At 34.5% G+C, this 18,088-nt stretch overlaps 1 protein-coding gene across 1 annotated transcript; it reads left to right on the forward strand.

The window, feature by feature from the left end:
* The first annotated feature begins 647 nt into the window (after positions 1-647).
* On the forward strand, positions 648-18,033 carry LOC110893899 (dicer-like protein 4). The gene is made up of 25 exons (XM_022141053.2): positions 648-993; positions 1,881-2,058; positions 2,439-2,549; positions 2,690-2,830; positions 3,384-3,456; positions 3,565-3,605; positions 3,689-3,832; positions 3,932-4,060; positions 4,545-4,683; positions 6,668-6,782; positions 7,178-7,370; positions 7,667-7,827; positions 7,910-8,116; positions 8,769-9,028; positions 10,111-10,388; positions 11,144-11,583; positions 11,669-11,763; positions 13,116-13,321; positions 13,405-13,614; positions 14,333-14,794; positions 15,388-15,660; positions 16,166-16,492; positions 16,590-16,866; positions 16,995-17,115; positions 17,696-18,033. Exons 1-25 carry the CDS (start codon positions 869-871, stop codon positions 17,847-17,849), a joined length of 4,860 nt encoding a protein of 1,619 aa, XP_021996745.1. The 5' UTR covers positions 648-868; the 3' UTR covers positions 17,850-18,033.
* Positions 18,034-18,088: the final 55 nt, after the last annotated feature.

Raw genomic sequence — 18,088 nt, forward strand, 5'->3', positions numbered from 1 at the left:
AAAAAGTAAACCACAATTTGACTCCACTCAAATCGAAAAGTAAAACGGGAAACTTGCGAAAGATGAAAAGTATGGGGGTACAAAGTTGAAAGCAAAAAAGTGTTGTGGTTAAATTGTAAAAGATGAAAAGTTTTGGGTTATTAGTAAAAAAGTTAAGGGATTAAAATGCAAAAGATAGAAACTTGTAGGTTAAAAATGCAAAATGCAAATTTTTTTTGAAAATCCCCCAATGCACATGTTACTACAACATAAAGCAAAAACATATTGGTAATTTATAGGTTGGAAATTACTCTACCTTTAAGTCCCCACAATTTTAATTATTCTTCTATTCAATTCCTATATAACCTTTAAATCATTCTTCATATATATATAAATCATCATCATAATACTCAGTGAATCCCACCAATAGCAAAGCAAAGGTAGGGTCTGAGGAGGATAAGATGTAGACAGTCTTACCTTTACCCCGTAGGAATAGAGAGGCTGCTTCCAGCCTTACATATATATATATATATAAATATCATATATATATCCAATATATTTATTAAAAATAAAAAAAAATTAAAGAAAAAACATGGTACAAAAATACCAACCCTTAACCCTTTTTTGCCCTATATAAGATGTGCACTAGCAACCTTGACCAATAACCCACCCACATAACCTCAAAAATCAGTCGTCGTCATCTCTACAAACCTTCAACCCCACCACTTCACAGTCACACACCAAACCAAAAACCCACTCCCTCTCTCTCTCTCTCTCATCCCCCTCTTTCTCTCTCTAAGATTGATTGATCATCAAGTACTACTTTCTTCTTCTTCTTCTTCACTCTATATCTTACTCATTAAGTCTCCGGTCAACCCCCCGAGTCAACATGGGCAACATCAGCGACGAAATTACCGTCGCAAGAGCCCTTGAAGCTCTCGCGATCAGCCACGATGATGAAGATAATGATGAATTTCACAAAATTGAAAAGGATCCCAGAACAATTGCAAGAGGGTATGTCAGTTTTTTTGTTCAAAGATTCTTGAAACTTGAAAAAAGTTTGCATTTTTATGCTTCTTCTTGAATCTTGATCATCTTTAACGACACTACATTGTTGGTTTTATGAATTTTTTTTGTGTAAATAGTTTTTCCCCCTTTTGATTTTGTTATGAAATTGTTTGGTTTTTTTTTTTTTTTAATAATTTTTGTTAATACAGAGCCAAATTCCCTGTGTAAGAAAGGGTTTCTGGCATTTTGGATGTAATTCTTTATATTTAATGTGTTTTTTTTATTTGATTTTTTTTTAAATTTTATTGGGTTATTGTTTATTTTCTTGAGTTGTTTTACATGTGTATAGTTCTTGAGATTTTTCTTTTTAATATTATATTTGTTCATACAGAGGTAAACTCCCTGAGTAAGAAAGGGGTCTGGCATTTTAGCTGTAATTCTTTATATTTAATGTGTTTTTTTATTTGATTTTTTTTTTTTAAATTTTTATTGGGTTATTGTTTATTTTCTTGAGTTGTTTTACATATGTATAGTTCTTGAGTTGTTTTTTTTAATGTTATATTTGTTTATACAGAAGTAAATTCCCTGTGTTAGAAAGGGGTTCTGGAAATTTAGCTCTAATCCTTTATATTTAATGTGCTTTTTTATTTTTTATTTTATTGGGTTCTTGTTTATTTTCTTGAGTTATATGTTGGGATTCTTTCTAGTTATGTGTAATTAAATATTTATATTTGTTCATACAGAGGCAAACTGTAATTGATGTGTGTGTGTGTGTGTGCTTTTTTTTTTTTTTTTTTTTTTTTTTTTAATTGGGTTGCTTTTTTTTTTTGTGTGTAATTGTAACAAGAATTGTTTAGATTTTGATATAACTTTGGTTTGTTCCTTTTGTGAAGGTACCAAATTGAGTTATGTCAAAAGGCTTTATTGGAGAACATCATTGTGTATTTGGAAACCGGTTGCGGTAAAACACACATTGCGGTTTTGCTTATTTATGAGATGATATGCCGAACGAAGAAGTCCAAAAAGGATATATGTGTTTTCCTTGCTCCAACCGTAGCTCTAGTCGAACAAGTGAGCCCCCTTCCATGATTGTCAATCTTTTTTTTTTTGTTTCATATTGTTTTTACTTGACGTTTAACAAAAAATGGCTGTGGGATATGGTGTTTAGATGTGCTTATGTTGCTTGAAGTCGTAATAATTAAATAAACAAATGATCGAGTGTTTGGTGAACTTGATCATAAATAAGGATTATGTTTATAAGAAAAAAATTAGTTACTTTAACAATTAACGGTTAGCTAAATGCCATTTAATTATTTATTTGAACGTTTGAAGTTATACGTAATTGGGAATTCGTAAATGCGTATCCCAAACATGATATAAAGAGACAAATCTTTTATAATAAAATCGATTGTGACGGATATTTCTTTATTTAACGTACTTTGTTAATGCAGCAAGCTAAGGTTATACAAGCTTCTATAGACGTAAAAGTTGGAATCTATTGTGGTAGTTCAAAAAATTTGAAGGGTCGTCGTGATTGGGAGAAGGAAATCGAACAATTCGAGGTTTGTTACTTCCTTACGATGGTTTTAATATTTATCGAACATAATAATATTTCAAAGTTACAGTGAACCATTTGGTCACTGTCATCGTTATAGAAAAGCCCGTGATGATCCATTTCGAACTTATGTACATTGCTGTGCAGGTCCTTGTGATGACCCCTCAAATTCTGTTGCATAATTTATCGCATTGCTTCATCAGGATTCAACATATCGCTCTTTTGATATTTGACGAGTGTCATTATGCACAAGCTGAAAGCAATCATCCGTATGCTGAAATTATGAAGGTAGATAAAAACACAACACAAATCGATAGGGCTGCAAACGAACCAAACGTTTGGCAAACAGTTCGTGAACCGTTCGGCGGGAAGTTCGTTTGTGTTCGTTCGTTTATTAAACAAACGAACACGAACAAGAAATTTCGTTCGTTTAGTTAAATGAACAAATATGAACAGAGGTCGTGTTCGTTCGTTTATGTTCGTGAACGTTTGGTAACGTGTTCGTCAACGTTCGTTTTTATTCGTTGCCTAAAATTAACAAACAAACACAAACGAACACGAACAAGTTTCTTTCCTTAACAAACGAACACGAACATAAAATCTTGTTCGATAAGTGTTCGTGAACGGTTCGCGAACACATATATTTCTTAACAAACAAACACGAACAAGGTCTTGTTCATGTTTGTTCGGTTCGTTTGCAGCCCTACAAAGTGACACACGTATGAGTAAATGAGTCGAAATTGCCACCTGTACTTGTTGGTTATTTACTTATTTCTAACAAATTATTTCATGCTTATGAGATATGATTGTTGACCGGTAGCACCTTTGTGTGATAATGCAGATATTTTATAAACCGGATGTTCCTAAGCTCCCGCGTATATTCGGCATGACCGCATCGCCAATATTTGGGAAAGGTAATGCGAGCGTGCTTCTTTTATTTTCCATCTATCAAGGGGTATGTTAGACATTTGACCAATAGTGAAACACTTCATTTGACTTACGCTTGCCGTTTATCGTTTTAGGTGCTTCCATTAGTAGTCTCGAGACCTTACTTAATGCCAAGGTCTGTTTTTACAACATATACGCAAGTGATAAATGAATTAAATTATATTTTCCCGGTTTTTTTAATGATTGAATGGTTTATAGGTTTATACCGTTGACACAAGGGAGGAGCTAGACCAATTTGTATCATCCCCTAAAGTTAACTGCTATTATTACGGTACCGCCACACATGATACCCCTGACCCCCATATAACTTATTTAGGGAGACTTGAAACAATAAAGGTCGAGGTAAGACTGTAAGAGTAACTATCTTGTTTGATTATACTATCGGTCCATTACTAGTTATGTACTTATGTTATTAATTAATATTTAATTTTGTGGAAATAGAGTATGTTTACGTTGATCAAGAATAGCGAGGATCCTTCTATTCTTAAAAACACGAAAAAGGCCCTCCTACGGCTTCATTGCAATATCGAGTTTTGTCTCCAAAATCTTGGCCTTTGGGGTGCATTGCAAGTAAGTTTTCTTAGCATTCATTACCTAGGCAGTCAATAGCGGTGGGATAGCGGTTATCGGGCCTTCCAAAATAAGCAGTGTCAATTAGCGGAACCGCTATATCGGCGCTATTGACCGATATTGACCGTTATTTTAGATGCCGTGGTTGATGTGGACTCAAAAGGAATATTGACCGTTATTTTAGATGTCGGCACTTTTGAGTTTTGACTTTTGATATTAGTATTAATATTATATATGTGTATATATATATATATATTCTGCATGATATAATTATATAAGATTACTGATATCCCACCGCGATAACCGATATCTCAAATATCGGCCCTTGACTGCTATTTGATTTTGGACCGCTATAACTACATAGTTCATTACCTTTTTGCTCATATATATAGTTATGTACATTTGCAACGTTTTGAACATTTGCAAAAAATCACTTCTTTTTAATAAATTCTGGGATAATTTAGTTATTCTTTGACCTGTGAAGGCTTGTAGAATTCTATTGAAAGGCGACCTCGTTGAGAGAAATGCGGTTATCGAGGCAAATGAGCAATGCAATGACGATATTTTATGCGGCAGTTATCTATCGAAAGTTTCTGCCTACTTTGCCTCTGAATGCCAAAAAGGTAATGTAACAATAATTAGTTTTTAGTGTTTGTGTTGATTTTGATTCTTATAATTTAAAAAAAAGCTAAAATCTAAAATTACTTGTTTATCCCTCTTTTTACCCTTTTAAAAACTTTTTTACCACTTAATCATCATTTTTTTTCTAATATAAGAAAACATTAAAAACTAAAATTACTTGTTTATCCCTCTTTTTACCCTTTTTGAAAAGCTTTTTACTCACTTTAATCATTTTCTAATTGTTATATTAGGAAAAAAGATAAGTCTTGAAATTATGGATGACACATGTTTTAGGAAGAGTTAATTTTATATATAACAAAGCTCATGCTTGTGAATAGTGATGCGGTGCTAAAATGCACCATCTCCCTTTGCTAAAATGAGCATGCCTATCTAAGCTAAAATGAGCCCCTTTTTGTGGTTTTTGTTTTTTTTTACCCTTTTTAAAAAGCTTTTTACTCACTTTAATCATTTTCTAATTGTTATATTAGGAAAAAAGATAAGTCTTGAAATTATGGATGACACATGTTTTAGGAAGAGTTAATTTTATATATAACAAAGCTCATGCTTGTGAATAGTTATGCAGTGCTAAAATGCACCATCTCCCTTTGCTAAAATGAGCATGCCTATCTAAGCTAAAATGAGCCCCTTTTTGTGGTTTTTGTTTTTTTTACCCTTTTTAAAAAGCTTTTTACTCACTTTAATCATTTTCTAATTGTTATATTAGGAAAAAAGATAAGTCTTGAAATTATGGATGACACATGTTTTAGGAAGAGTTAATTTTATATATAACAAAGCTCATGCTTGTGAATAGTTATGCAGTGCTAAAATGCACCATCTCCCTTTGCTAAAATGAGCATGCCTATCTAAGCTAAAATGAGCCCCTTTTTGTGGTTTTTGTTTTTTTTACCCTTTTTAAAAAGCTTTTTACTCACTTTAATCATTTTCTAATTGTTATATTAGGAAAAAAGATAAGTCTTGAAATTATGGATGACACATGTTTTAGGAAGAGTTAATTTTATATATAACAAAGCTCATACTTGTGAATAGTTATGCAGTGCTAAAATGCACCATCTCCCTTTGCTAAAATGAGCATGCCTATCTAAGCTAAAATGAGCCCCTTTTTGTGGTTTTTGTTTTTTTTACCCTTTTTAAAAAGCTTTTTACTCACTTTAATCATTTTCTAATTGTTATATTAGGAAAAAAGATAAGTCTTGAAATTATGGATGACACATGTTTTAGGAAGAGTTAATTTTATATATAACAAAGCTCATGCTTGTGAATAGTGATGCGGTGCTAAAATGCACCATCTCCCTTTGCTAAAATGAGCATGCCTATCTAAAAGCTAAAATGAGCCCCTTTTTGTGGTTTTTGTTTTTTTTACCCTTTTTAAAAAGCTTTTTACTCACTTTAATCATTTTCTAATTGTTATATTAGGAAAAAAGATAAGTCTTGAAATTATGGATGACACATGTTTTAGGAAGAGTTAATTTTATATATAACAAAGTTCATGCTTGTGAAAAGTTATGCAGTGCTAAAATGCACCATCTCCCTTTGCTAAAATGAGCATGCCTATCTAAGCTAAAATGAGCCCCTTTTTGTGGTTTTTGTTTTTTTGTTTTTGTGTTTTTTAAACTATCAATCTCACATTTATACTTTAAACACCGTGCGTTCGTTAATTATATCGATTGTCGGTGTTGTACTTTTGAAGTTTTTCCTTTCGGTTGGTAGACCGAGTGTCGATACTATATCGATACCGTAACGAATTGAACCGATACCGATTGGATTCCTGTCGCAATGCGCCGGGGAAATTTACTAGTTAATAATTTATATAAAGTATTATTATAGTTGATAGAAATGTAACCATCATAGTTAAATTTGAATATTTCAAAAATACGTAAAGATGTCATTTTATCTATTAGTTCCTTAACCGATAAGAATTTCTGAACACTAATTATCGGTCTCAAACCGCAAATTATTGTTTTTTAGATTACCCGATTGAAGCAAATGACACCGAAGCCAGTTTATCATCCCTCGATAATTTGGGGTTTCCGTTTTTCTCATTGAAGCTGTTGCAACTCCTGCAAATTCTTTCCAACTTTAGGTTAGTAATGCATTTGAATAAATAACTACAAAGAGTTAATTACTGTTTTCGTCCCTGTGGTTTGTCAAAAATCACTATTTCAGTCCATTAGTTTAAAAATTGCGATTTCAGTCCCTATGGTTTCGCTTTCGTAACCATTTCAGTCCCTGTGGTTTCACTTTCGTAACCATTTCAATCCATTTATTCTGTTAGTACAGGGACTGAAATGGTTACGACGTGGACTGAAATGGTTACGATAGTGGAACCACAGGGACGACTGAAATCGCAAATTTTAAACTAATGGACTGAAATAGTGATTTTTGACAAACCACAGGGACGAAAATAGTAATTAACTCTAACTACAAAAGTTTCAAACTTTTCACCATTGCACGATCTTTGCGTGTTGATTATCGCAGGGCACAGTCGGATATGAAATGTATTATATTTGTGAATAGAATCGTAACCGCTAGATCGTTGGCGTATATCCTTCAACAAGTTAGGTTTTTGTCGGCATGGAGGTGTAGTTACTTAGTAGGCGTCCACTCTGGGCTCAAGAGTATGTCGCGTAAAACGACGAACGCCATTCTTGAGAAGTTTCGTTCGGGTGAGGTATGTAATATGCAACTTTATTTTATAGGTAGCAAAATGGGCAGGTTAGATGGGTTTGGTAATGGGTCAAAAAATTTGTGTTTTTTTAGGTATTTTTGGTTGTAACTTTGATAGTTGGTGGTAATTACAAAAATGCCACCTTGTCTTTTTGGGTTTTCCTTCAATTTGTATGTTTAGTATGTTAAGATTATTTGTATTTGATCTTTTGCCTATATTTCACAAACTCTTTTGTGTATAAAGAGAACATCTAGTTTTTTTTTTTTTTTTTTTTTTTGTAAAATTTTCTTGTCTGGCAGCTGAATTTGTTAGTAGCAACGAAAGTGGGAGAAGAAGGTCTCGATATCCAAACATGCTGCCTTGTAATACGATTCGATCTTCCGGAAACTGTTGCCAGTTTCATACAATCAAGAGGTCGTGCCCGCATGCCGCAATCTGAATACGCATTTTTGGTGGACAGGTGCACTGCTTTCGCCTTTTACTTTTTCCATAAAAAGTTTTAACACAAACCGTTAATTATAGACTATTATATGCTACTACAGTGGGAACCCAAAGGAGATGGAATTGATAAAGAATTTTCATAAGGACGAAGCCCAGATGAATAACGAAATATCTTCAAGAAAAAGTACGTCGGTGTATAATGATTTTGAGGAGAAAACATATAAAGTAGATTCAACAGGTGCCATTATTAGTTCCGGATCGAGTGTTTCGTTACTTCATCGATATTGCTCAAAGCTTCCGCATGATGAGTAAGTTCCGGTTTCCAATGTGGGCGTGTTAGGCGGGTTGGGTAACGGGTCAGAACGGACGGTTTCCTGTAGATATGGGTCGTTTTAGTTCGTTTGCTGACTTTCAACAAGGGGTGTTCAAAAAGCTCGAAAAAAGCTCCATTGTAAACGAGCCGGCTCAACTCGGCTTGATTTGTAAACGAGCCGAGCTAGGCCTGGCTCGGCTCGCGGGCTCGCAAGCCGGCTCAAATATTTTATGTTATATAGATTAATTTAAATTTTTAATGTAATAAAATAAAGTATATGTGGAGGGGATTGAAGACTTGAAGTGTTAACATTTTAAGTTTAATTAATCAATAACATACAAAAATATGGGAAAATAAATAAAAATTATACATATAATACTTATAATATGCCTTTCGGCCTTAAAAATATTATAAAAACTAAAATAATATATATAGATATGTGAAATTTTACTTTTGTTTTCTATGTTGTCAATATTTGTAAAAAAATCACAAAAAAATAACGAGCTGGCTCGAACATTTTACGAACCGAGCTGGCTTGTTAAAGCTCGAGCTCAACGTGGCTCGGCTCGATTACAGCCCTACTTTCAACCTGTTTCTTTTCTAGCTAAACTTATTAACTTGACTTAATTGGTTATATGATTTTGCAGATTCTTTAACCCTAAACCACTACTATCTTACTCTACACATGAAGCTGACGCCGTAATTTGCTACATAAAACTTCCCGCTAATGCTCCGATTCACCAAATCAAAAGTTCGCCTCAACCGTCAAGGGAAGCGGCAAAAAAAGATGCGTGTTTGAAAGCGTGTCAACAATTGCATGAATTGGGTGCTTTGACGCATTATCTCTTACCTGACGATGAAGTTGACGATGAAAATCAAGATTCTTCTGATTCAGACTGTGATGATGGTAAATTCGCTTCCCATTTGAATTTTTATAAGTGTGCCAATTTTGACCCATTTTCTTGCAAATGGGTTGATTTGCGTCATGTCTTATCTCTTATAACGGGTCAAATAAAAAGATGAATAAATCTAATGGGTCAAAGGGTCGAAAGACACCCAGAGTGTATTTTTTACACGTAAACCTCCTAAATCATTTTATTCAGAATATTATATATGATTATAAAAAGGATATCGTTTTTTAATCATATTTGTTGCAAATTATTTGAAGGAAAAATTACAAGTTTTGTCCTTTATCTTTATACCACTTATCAGACGGTGTCCTTTTTAACGAATCTTGACAAGTTTTGCCCTTTACAAGTTTTGCCCTTTACAAGGAATTTTGTTGCACGTTTTGTCCTTTAGGCTTAACCCAGTTAGATTTTCTTGTTAAATCTTGTCACCCAAGGGTGTTTTAGTCTTTTTACCCATTTATTTAATATTTTTTAAAAGAATAAAACAAAATATTTTAGGGTTGACTCTTGAAATAAATGGGTAAAAGGCTAAAATACCCTTGGGTGACAAGATTTAACAAGAAATCTAACTGGGTTAAGCCTAAAGGACAAAATGTGCAACAAAATTCCTTGTAAAGGGCAAAACTTGTCAAAATTCGTTAAAAAGGACACCGCCTGATAAGTGGTATTAAGATAAAGGACAAAACTTGTAATTTTCCTTATTTGAAAGATAAAAACTTGGACAAATGTTTTGGGTCACGCAGATAGAATAAAAAAATTATGTTAAAAGGTATTTCCGATACGTAAAACTTCTGAAATAATTTTATTCTAAAAGTTGAATTGGTATGGTTATATAATTTTTGTAATCCTATTTACTTAACTAATTATTTATTAAGAGTTGTTTTGGACAAAAGGAGATGGGTCAAACCGGTAAAATAAAATAAACTAGCTAAATATGAAATGGGTCAAATGGGTAAAAAACCGCCCGAAGTAATTTTTTTTAATAAATAAACCTATTAAAAATACATTATTATTTGTGTAACATATATGCTACAATAGTTACTTATTTTAATTGTTGCTATTTATCTACACTCTCTAGATGAAAGCTCGCGCAGAGAGCTTCATGAAATGCTTGTACCATCCGTTCTTCAAGAACCATGGATTAAAGGGGAAAACGCAACACTCTCTCTTAACTCGTATTTCTTCGAGCTCAACCCTACGCCTGCCGATAGATTATATAAAGATTTTGGGCTATTTCTTAAAAAACCTATCCCACAAGAGGCACTAAGAATGGAACTTGATCTCCAGTTAGCTCGTGGTCGATCTGTATTGACTAAGATCGTCCCCTGTGGTGCTTTAGAATTTACGGACAATGAGGTAATTGAATCTTGATTTTTTTCTCATTTAGTACGATAACTTTTTAGGCGTTTCGGGTGTTTTGAAAATGATTATGTGATTTTAATTAATAAGAATTAATATTGCGGTAGAAAATATTGTTTGAATGCGCCTCTACTGTTTACGGTTTTACGCGTTCTTTTGCAAATTTATATATATTTATATTTATATATATAACAATTCTATAAACAGAAGCAATAGTAGCTTTTTGTCTTTTAGTGAGTATTTTTTGTGTATCTTACCCCCTCACTTTTTTAGAATTGACATCTACACCCCTCAATTTGTAAAAACATTGTAAAGTATCCTTTTAATACTCTCTGGTTTCTAAAGTTTCAAGTTTTCAATTCTACTTTAAAAAAAACTATTTTTTTACGTGCTTCTTCTTATTTACGTGTTAGTATCAAACGTTGGTTTATGTTTCGATGTAATTTTTTTTTTTCGGAAACGAGTCAGGTCAAATGTAATTCATTTTCGTGCTTATTTTTTTGTACGTTCTCAGTTGGTTTACGTTTTGACGAAAATTTTGTTTAGAAACGAGTTGGGTCAAATATAATATGTTTTTACTAGACGATATTAATTTGAATTATTTTATGTTTCAAATTATAATACTTTTTGACGATATTAACTAGTTTTTAGAAAGTTGGGTCGAATATAATACGTTTTGACGATATTAACTAGTTTTTGATAACCAGAAGTGACATGTAATCTAAATCATAAAAAACAAATAATTTATGCAGATTTTGCTAGCGGAAAGGTTTCAAGAAATGTGGCTGAAGGCAATAATCGACAAGTCAGAATTCGTTACGGATTTTGTCGAGTTAGGCAAACATGATTTCAGCAATTCAGCGTTGACTTTCTACTTAATGCTACCCGTGCGTGTGGATGTGCACCGAGGATCAATGACTGTAGATTGGCAGCTCATTAAAAAATGTTTATCGTCACCGATTTTCAAAAATCCAGAAGAAATTATTACTGCGTGTAATCAAACTCAAACGTCAAATACGAATGTTTGTTTACATCTTGCCGATGGGCCCACACAAATCAAAGACATAGTGAATAGTTTGGTGTATGTTCCTTGCAAGGATACGTTTTACTTCGTCTCTGCTTATCTTCCGGATAAGGATTCGTTTAGTATTTTTAAAGAAGGAACAAGCTATGTCGATCACTACGCTGAAGTGTAAGTTTTTATTGATTTACGTAATATCGCCATTTTCAAAAAAGTTGATTTATTGGGTACGTTTTTCCTTTGCGTTTATGAACAGATTTGGAAGCAAGTTTTTGCACCCGAAGCAGCCTCTTTTAAAAGCGAAACAACTCTTTCGTCTTGACAACCTGCTAAGGAAGAGAGGAAGTGGAGGTAACTTTTTTGTATCTATATATAAAGCGAATAGTTAGCGTTAAATTTTATTAGGAGTAAACTGCCATTTTGGTCCCTGTGGTTTGGTCACTTTTGCCACTTTAGTCCAAAACTCAAACTTTTTGCATCTAGGTCCCTGTGGTTTCAGTTTTATTGCCATTTTGGTCCAAAAATGAAAACAGGTCATATTTGTCTTATAAAATCCTGCAATTTTGTAATTTTTCTTAGGGGCAAATCAGGTCATATTTGTCTTATAAAATATGGTATTTATTTATAAAAAAGAAATGATCATTTTGCACCTGCGGAAAATGACAAAATAGCAGGATTTTATAAGACAAATATGACCTGATTTCATTTTTGGACCAAAATGGGAATAAAACTGAAACCACAGGGACCCAGATGCAAAAAGTTTGAGTTTTGGACTAAAGTGGCAAAAGTGACCAAACCACAGGGACCAAAATGGCAGTTTACTCTTTTATTAGAGTAAACTACACAGGCAGTCCCTGTGGTTTACCAAAATTTGGATTTGGTCCCTAGCTTTCCAAGTACATAGATGGTCCTTGTGGTTTGCACTTTGTAACACATTTAGTCCCCAACCAACAAATCTAAAGGTTCCAGAAGGTCCAAGTTATGTACTAAATGCATTACAAAGTGCCACCCACAGGGACCATCGATGTGACTTTTGGCAAAGTTGGGGACTAAATGCATTACAAGATGCAAACCAACATGACCATCCGCGTACTTTTGGAAAGCTAGGGTTTTAGGGTTTAGGGTTTAGGGTAAACCACAAGGACCATGCGTGTACTTTACTCATATTATTATCTTTATGATTGATGGCATCCATTGGGTCTCTTGAAAGAAGTTTGTTATAGATTTAGAGGAGGCAATTCGACCCATTTGCTTGTGAACGGGTCGAATTGGGTTTCGTTTTATCTCAAACCATTCTACTATAAAAATTAGCTAAATGAGGATCGGGTCAAACAGGTTGAAAGCTGCTCAAAATTTAGACTTGTAATTATGCTTTTGTAATCATAGTTATCGTTTAATCATAGTTTTTTTTGTCGAGTAAATTACGATTTTGGCCCCTGTGGTTATATCACTTTTACTATATTAGCCCAAAATAAGAATTTTTAACATATCTGCCCCCATGGTCTCTATAACTAACCATTTTGGCCCCCATGGTCTCTATAACTAACCATTTTGGCCCCCATGATCTCTAGACTTAGGGGCCAAATATGTTAAAAATTCTTATTTTGGGCTAATATAGTAAAAGTGATATAACCACAGGGGCCAAAAACGTAATTTACTCTTTTTTTGTCTGTTTTTCATTTATTTGTGTGATACTGTAACAGAACCACGTGAAAAGGAGGAGCACTTTGTCGAACTACCTCCCGAAATATGTGTTCTGAAAATCATCGGATTTTCACGGGACATCGGAAGTACATTGTCGTTATTGCCCTCAATCGTACACCGATTAGAAAGCTTTCTTGTTGCAATCGAACTGAGACACAGGTTATGCGCATCATTCTCTCAAGGGTCAGAAGTTTCCGCGGATCGCGTAAGCCTATAGTTATTTGCTCTTTTTTAGTGTTTCTTTTTTTAAATTGAGTAAAAAGTTTCTAACTTTTTTAATATCGTCAGATTCTTGAAGCGCTTACGACTGAGAGATGCAACGAACGGTTTTCTCTTGAGAGACTAGAGGTTTTGGGTGACGCGTTTCTTAAATTTGCAGTTGGTCGACACGTTTTTCTAGTAAATAACTCTCTTGATGAAGGAATACTAACTCGGAAACGGTCAAACATGGTCAACAATTCACATTTATTGAAGGTCGCGTTATCAAACAACTTGCATGTAAGTTCTTTTCTTGTGAGTATATATAAAAATATTTTTTTTTGATAATTTGCGTTTGCCGATTTATAAATATAACAATTATAGGACAATAAGTTACTGTAGCGACTGTCACATCACTTTTTTTTCTTTGAGTTTCTTTTTTTGGTTTTTTTTATACCTCTGTCCCTCAACTTTCAGCATTGTCACTTATACTCCCTCAACTTTCTAAAAACTTTGTAAAATGTCATTTTGACCCCCCTCGAGTTTTCCGAGCTTATTTTTATGTACGTGAGATGAATATAATACGTTTTGTGCCTATTTTTATGTGTGTTTCGGTTCTTCATTTTGACATAATTTTTGTTCGGAAACGAGTTGGGTAAAATATAATATGTTTTCAACGAGCGGTATAAATTCGATTTAATTTACGTTTCAACGCTGCCGCAACGCGTGGTACCATTCTTTAAGTAAGTTCCGTTATAAATCCAAGTTGGTTTACGTTTCGACGTAATTTTTTTCTCGGTAATGAGTCAGGTTAAATATAATACGTTTTCCTGCTTATGTTTATGTGCGTTTTCAGTTGGTCTACGCTTTGACTTAAATTTTGTGCATAAACGAGTCAGGTCAGATTTTTGACCGTATAAATTCGAGTTACTTTAAGGTTCGACATTGCGGCGGCGGGTCAAAATACTAGTTCATTTTTTAAATACAAAAAATATAAATTAATTGATATTTTTTGTAGGTATATATACGTGATCAACCGTTTGAGCCTTCTCATTTTTACCCTTTTGGTCGACGATGTACCGTGATATGCACCGACAACACACAAGTTGAAATTCATTCATCGCACGAGAGTAATTTAAAGACGGGTGAAAATACGGAAGTTAGATGCAATAAAGGTCATCATTGGATACAAAAGAAAACCATTGCAGACATTGTGGAAGCCCTTGTTGGAGCGTTTTTAGTTGATAGCGGTTTTAAGGCAGCAATCGCATTTCTCAAGTGGATCGGGATTCCTGTTGACTTTACACACTCGCAGGTTGCGGAGATATGTGCTTCAAGCCGAATCTTTACCGCTTTGAGTGGTCTAATTGACATTTCTGCCCTTGAAGACCTTTTGGGATATCGGTTTCAACATAAAGGTCTTCTTTTACAGGCGCTGTTACATCCGTCTTACCATAATAACTATGGTGGCTGTTATCAGGTAACCGCTTAACATCATTAGAATATTATTTAGAAAATAATTGTGTTATGGTACTTAATTCATTAATTACTAAAAATTCTGTTAGAGTAAAATGCCATTTGCGACTTTCGTCCAAAGGTTTGTTTTTCCGCACCTGGATCCAAAAGGTTTGAAGTCTTGCCATTTTCATCCAGCTCGTTAACTCCATCCATTTTCCTCCGTTAAGTTAGGGGTATTTCCGTCTTTTTTGTTGTCGTTTTCACTTTATGTAAAAAGACCAAAAAAACCGAATTGCTCTTTAAGTTAACAAAAGAGACGGGAATACCCTTGACTTAACGGAGAAAAATAGATGGAGTTAACGAGTCGGATGAAAATGGCAAGATTTTAAACCTTTTGGATCCAGGTGCGGAAAAACTTACCTTTGGACGAAAGTTGCAAAACTGACCAAACCTCAGGGACGAGAATGGCATTTCACTCTTTTTTAAACAAAAAGGACAAAGTCTTGACTAGTCAAACTTAGTTCATTTTGATCCATGTTAAAAATTACTCGTTAAGCAGTTCAATAATACTTGCAAACTTATTTTACGATAACTTTTGCATATGAATGAAAACAGAGATTGGAATTTCTTGGAGACGCGGTGTTGGATTACCTGATTACGTCTTATCTTTATTCGGTATATCCAAAACTGAAACCGGGTCAGTTGACTGACTTAAGATCGTATTCGGTCAACAATAATTCTTTTGCGGGTATTGCTGTAAATCGATCTTTCTACAAGTATATGCTGTGTGATTCCACTAGTTTGACCCAGTCAATGAACAAGTATGCTGAGTTCTTTAAAACCTCTTCGTCGAACAACGTTTTGGGTGAAACCGTCCCATGTCCTAAGGTAACTTTCTATAATTATATCATTTTTTAGAGTAAAATGCCATTTTCGTCCTTAAGGTTTCGCCAAGTTTGCGACTTTCGTCTAAAGGTTTGTTTTTCCGCATCTGGATCTAAAAGGTTTGAAATCTTGTCATTTTCATCCGGCTCGTTAACTCCATCCATTTTTCTCCGTTAAGTCACAGGTATTTCCGTCTTTTTTGTTAACTTGAAGGGCAACTCAGTCTTTTTCAGGGGCATTCTGTCGTTTTACATAAAGTGAAAAAGACCGAATTGCCCTTTAAGTTAGCAAAAAAGACGAAAATATCTTGACTTAACAAAGAAAAATGGATGGAGTTAACGAGCCGGGTGAAAATGGCAAGATTTCAAACCTTTTGGATCCAGATGCGGAAAAACAAACCTTCGGAAGAATCACGAAAGTCGCAGAATTGGCCAAACCTCAGGGTCAAAAATGGCATTTCACTCCGTTTTTTATTATCTTCTACATTTTTGTAATTTTCGATTTTCAGGCTCTTGGTGATTTGGTAGAGTCGTGTGTCGGTGCCATTCTTCTTGATTCCGGATTCAATTTAGACGTTGTTTGGAAGATAATGATCTCGTTTTTGGATCCCGTGATGAAATTTTCGGCAATGCAGCTTAATCCCGTTAGAGAACTTCAAGAACTTTGTCAGTTTTATAATTGGGAATTAACGTTTCCATCGGTAAAAAAAGATAGGACATTTTTCGTTGACGCGCTTGTTAACGGAAGAGGAGTTTGCGAGTCTGCAAGTGCTACCAATTTCAGTAAAAAAACCGCCAAGAGAATCGCGTGTCATAAATTGTATTTATCATTGAAGGTAAAACCGTAAAAGATCGTTTTATTCAGAGCTTTGTATTATTACTTTAAATATATTATCGATTAACACATTACAATAATTTTTATTTTGTTTACAGGATAAAGGTTACAAAACAAAGGTGAAAACGTTAGAGGAAATCTTGAAAACGAGCGAAAAGATGGAAGCTCTATTGATCGGAAACGATGAAATACCGATGGATAAAAATATTTTACATAAATATATGAACGCTGATGAATTCGAAAGTAGATCGCAAGAAACGCATTCCGGTTCTGTAAAACCTGTGAGAAGCAGTAACGGCATTAGACGAATGGTGGATCCCACACCTCAACGCAGTCATTCGGATGCTAGTAGTAGCAATTCACAACCCGCAGCGGGTAAGTAGAGCTGACAAATTTGACCCGTTCACGTATGAGTGGATCGGTTCGGGTTATGTTCAAGATTTGTTGTTTGTTAATCTATTTTTTCTCTGAGGGCGTATGCTTACAAAAAACGTGAATTTCAGGTGGTGATGTCGTGCACAGGTCATCAGCGAAATCATATTTGTATGAAATCTGTGCGATTAACTGTTGGAAACCACCGTTGTTTGAATGTTTTCACGAGATAGGGCCGGCCCACCTCAAACAGTAAGTTCAGATCTCTAGTCGCAATAACGAGTTTTTAATGTTCAAACAGGTTAGCGGGTTATAGTCAGGCTGTAAATGAGTTAAACGTGTCGGCGGTTTGACGTGTTTGACTTGTTTAATTCAATGGGTTGGCGGGTTGAGCTAGTTAATTAAATGGATTTAACAAGTCAACCCGAACGAAACCCTTAAACAGACCCGAACAGGCGGACACAACTTGTTTTATTAGTTTTGATTATCTGATTCTGATTTTATACCGAGTTAATTACTATTTTCGTCCCTGTGGTTTGTCAAAAATCACTATTTCAGTCCATTAGTTTAAAAATTGCGATTTCAGTCCCTGTAGTTTCACTTTCGTAACCATTTCAGTCCCTGTGGTTTCACTTTCGTAACCATTTCAATCCATTATTCTGTTAAGTACAGGGACTGAAATGGTTACGAGGTGGACTGAAATGATTACGAAAGTGAAACCACAGGGACTGAAATCGCAATTTTTAAACTGATGGACTGGAATAGTGATTTTTGACAAACCACAGGGACGAAAACAGTAATTAACTCTTTTATACCCTTTGTGCTTCTTTAGGTTTGCGTTCAAAGTGTCTCTTACAATCGAAGACGCCTCGAATACGGTTTTGGAATGCATTGGAGATCATCGGGCGAAAAAGAAAGATGCAGCCGAGTTTGCGGCTCAAGGAGCGATTTGGTACTTAAAGCAAGCGGGGCATTTAAAGAACTAGAATTCGGTAGTTATTTTAATCACCATATGCGTATTATTATTCCCGTTTTGGTAGTATATATATAACATTGAAGGAAAGGGCATCTGTAGCATATAGCGAGGTTGTATGTCTAATCTTTAGAAGACGATGTGGCGTGTTATCTTTGCGCATTATAAGCAATTTTCTTTCGAGCTTGATTGGTTTATCTGTTTTGTGAAGCTTGGATTATGAATGTTAATACTCCTGTAAATATCTCTGAC

The sequence above is a fragment of the Helianthus annuus genome, chromosome 12 (genome assembly GCF_002127325.2).
Source record: "Helianthus annuus cultivar XRQ/B chromosome 12, HanXRQr2.0-SUNRISE, whole genome shotgun sequence".
Taxonomy (NCBI): Eukaryota; Viridiplantae; Streptophyta; class Magnoliopsida; order Asterales; family Asteraceae; genus Helianthus; species Helianthus annuus.

Excerpts from the sequence above, each read along its gene's own strand:
- LOC110893899 (XM_022141053.2), top strand. The coding sequence starts at position 869 with ATGGGCAACATCAGCGACGAAATTACCGTCGCAAGAGCCCTTGAAGCT. Across the intron at positions 2,831-3,383 it reads CGTATGCTGAAATTATGAAG|ATATTTTATAAACCGGATGT; the intron begins GTAGATAAAAAC and ends GTGATAATGCAG. Across the intron at positions 13,322-13,404 it reads CAGAAGTTTCCGCGGATCGC|ATTCTTGAAGCGCTTACGAC; the intron begins GTAAGCCTATAG and ends TAATATCGTCAG.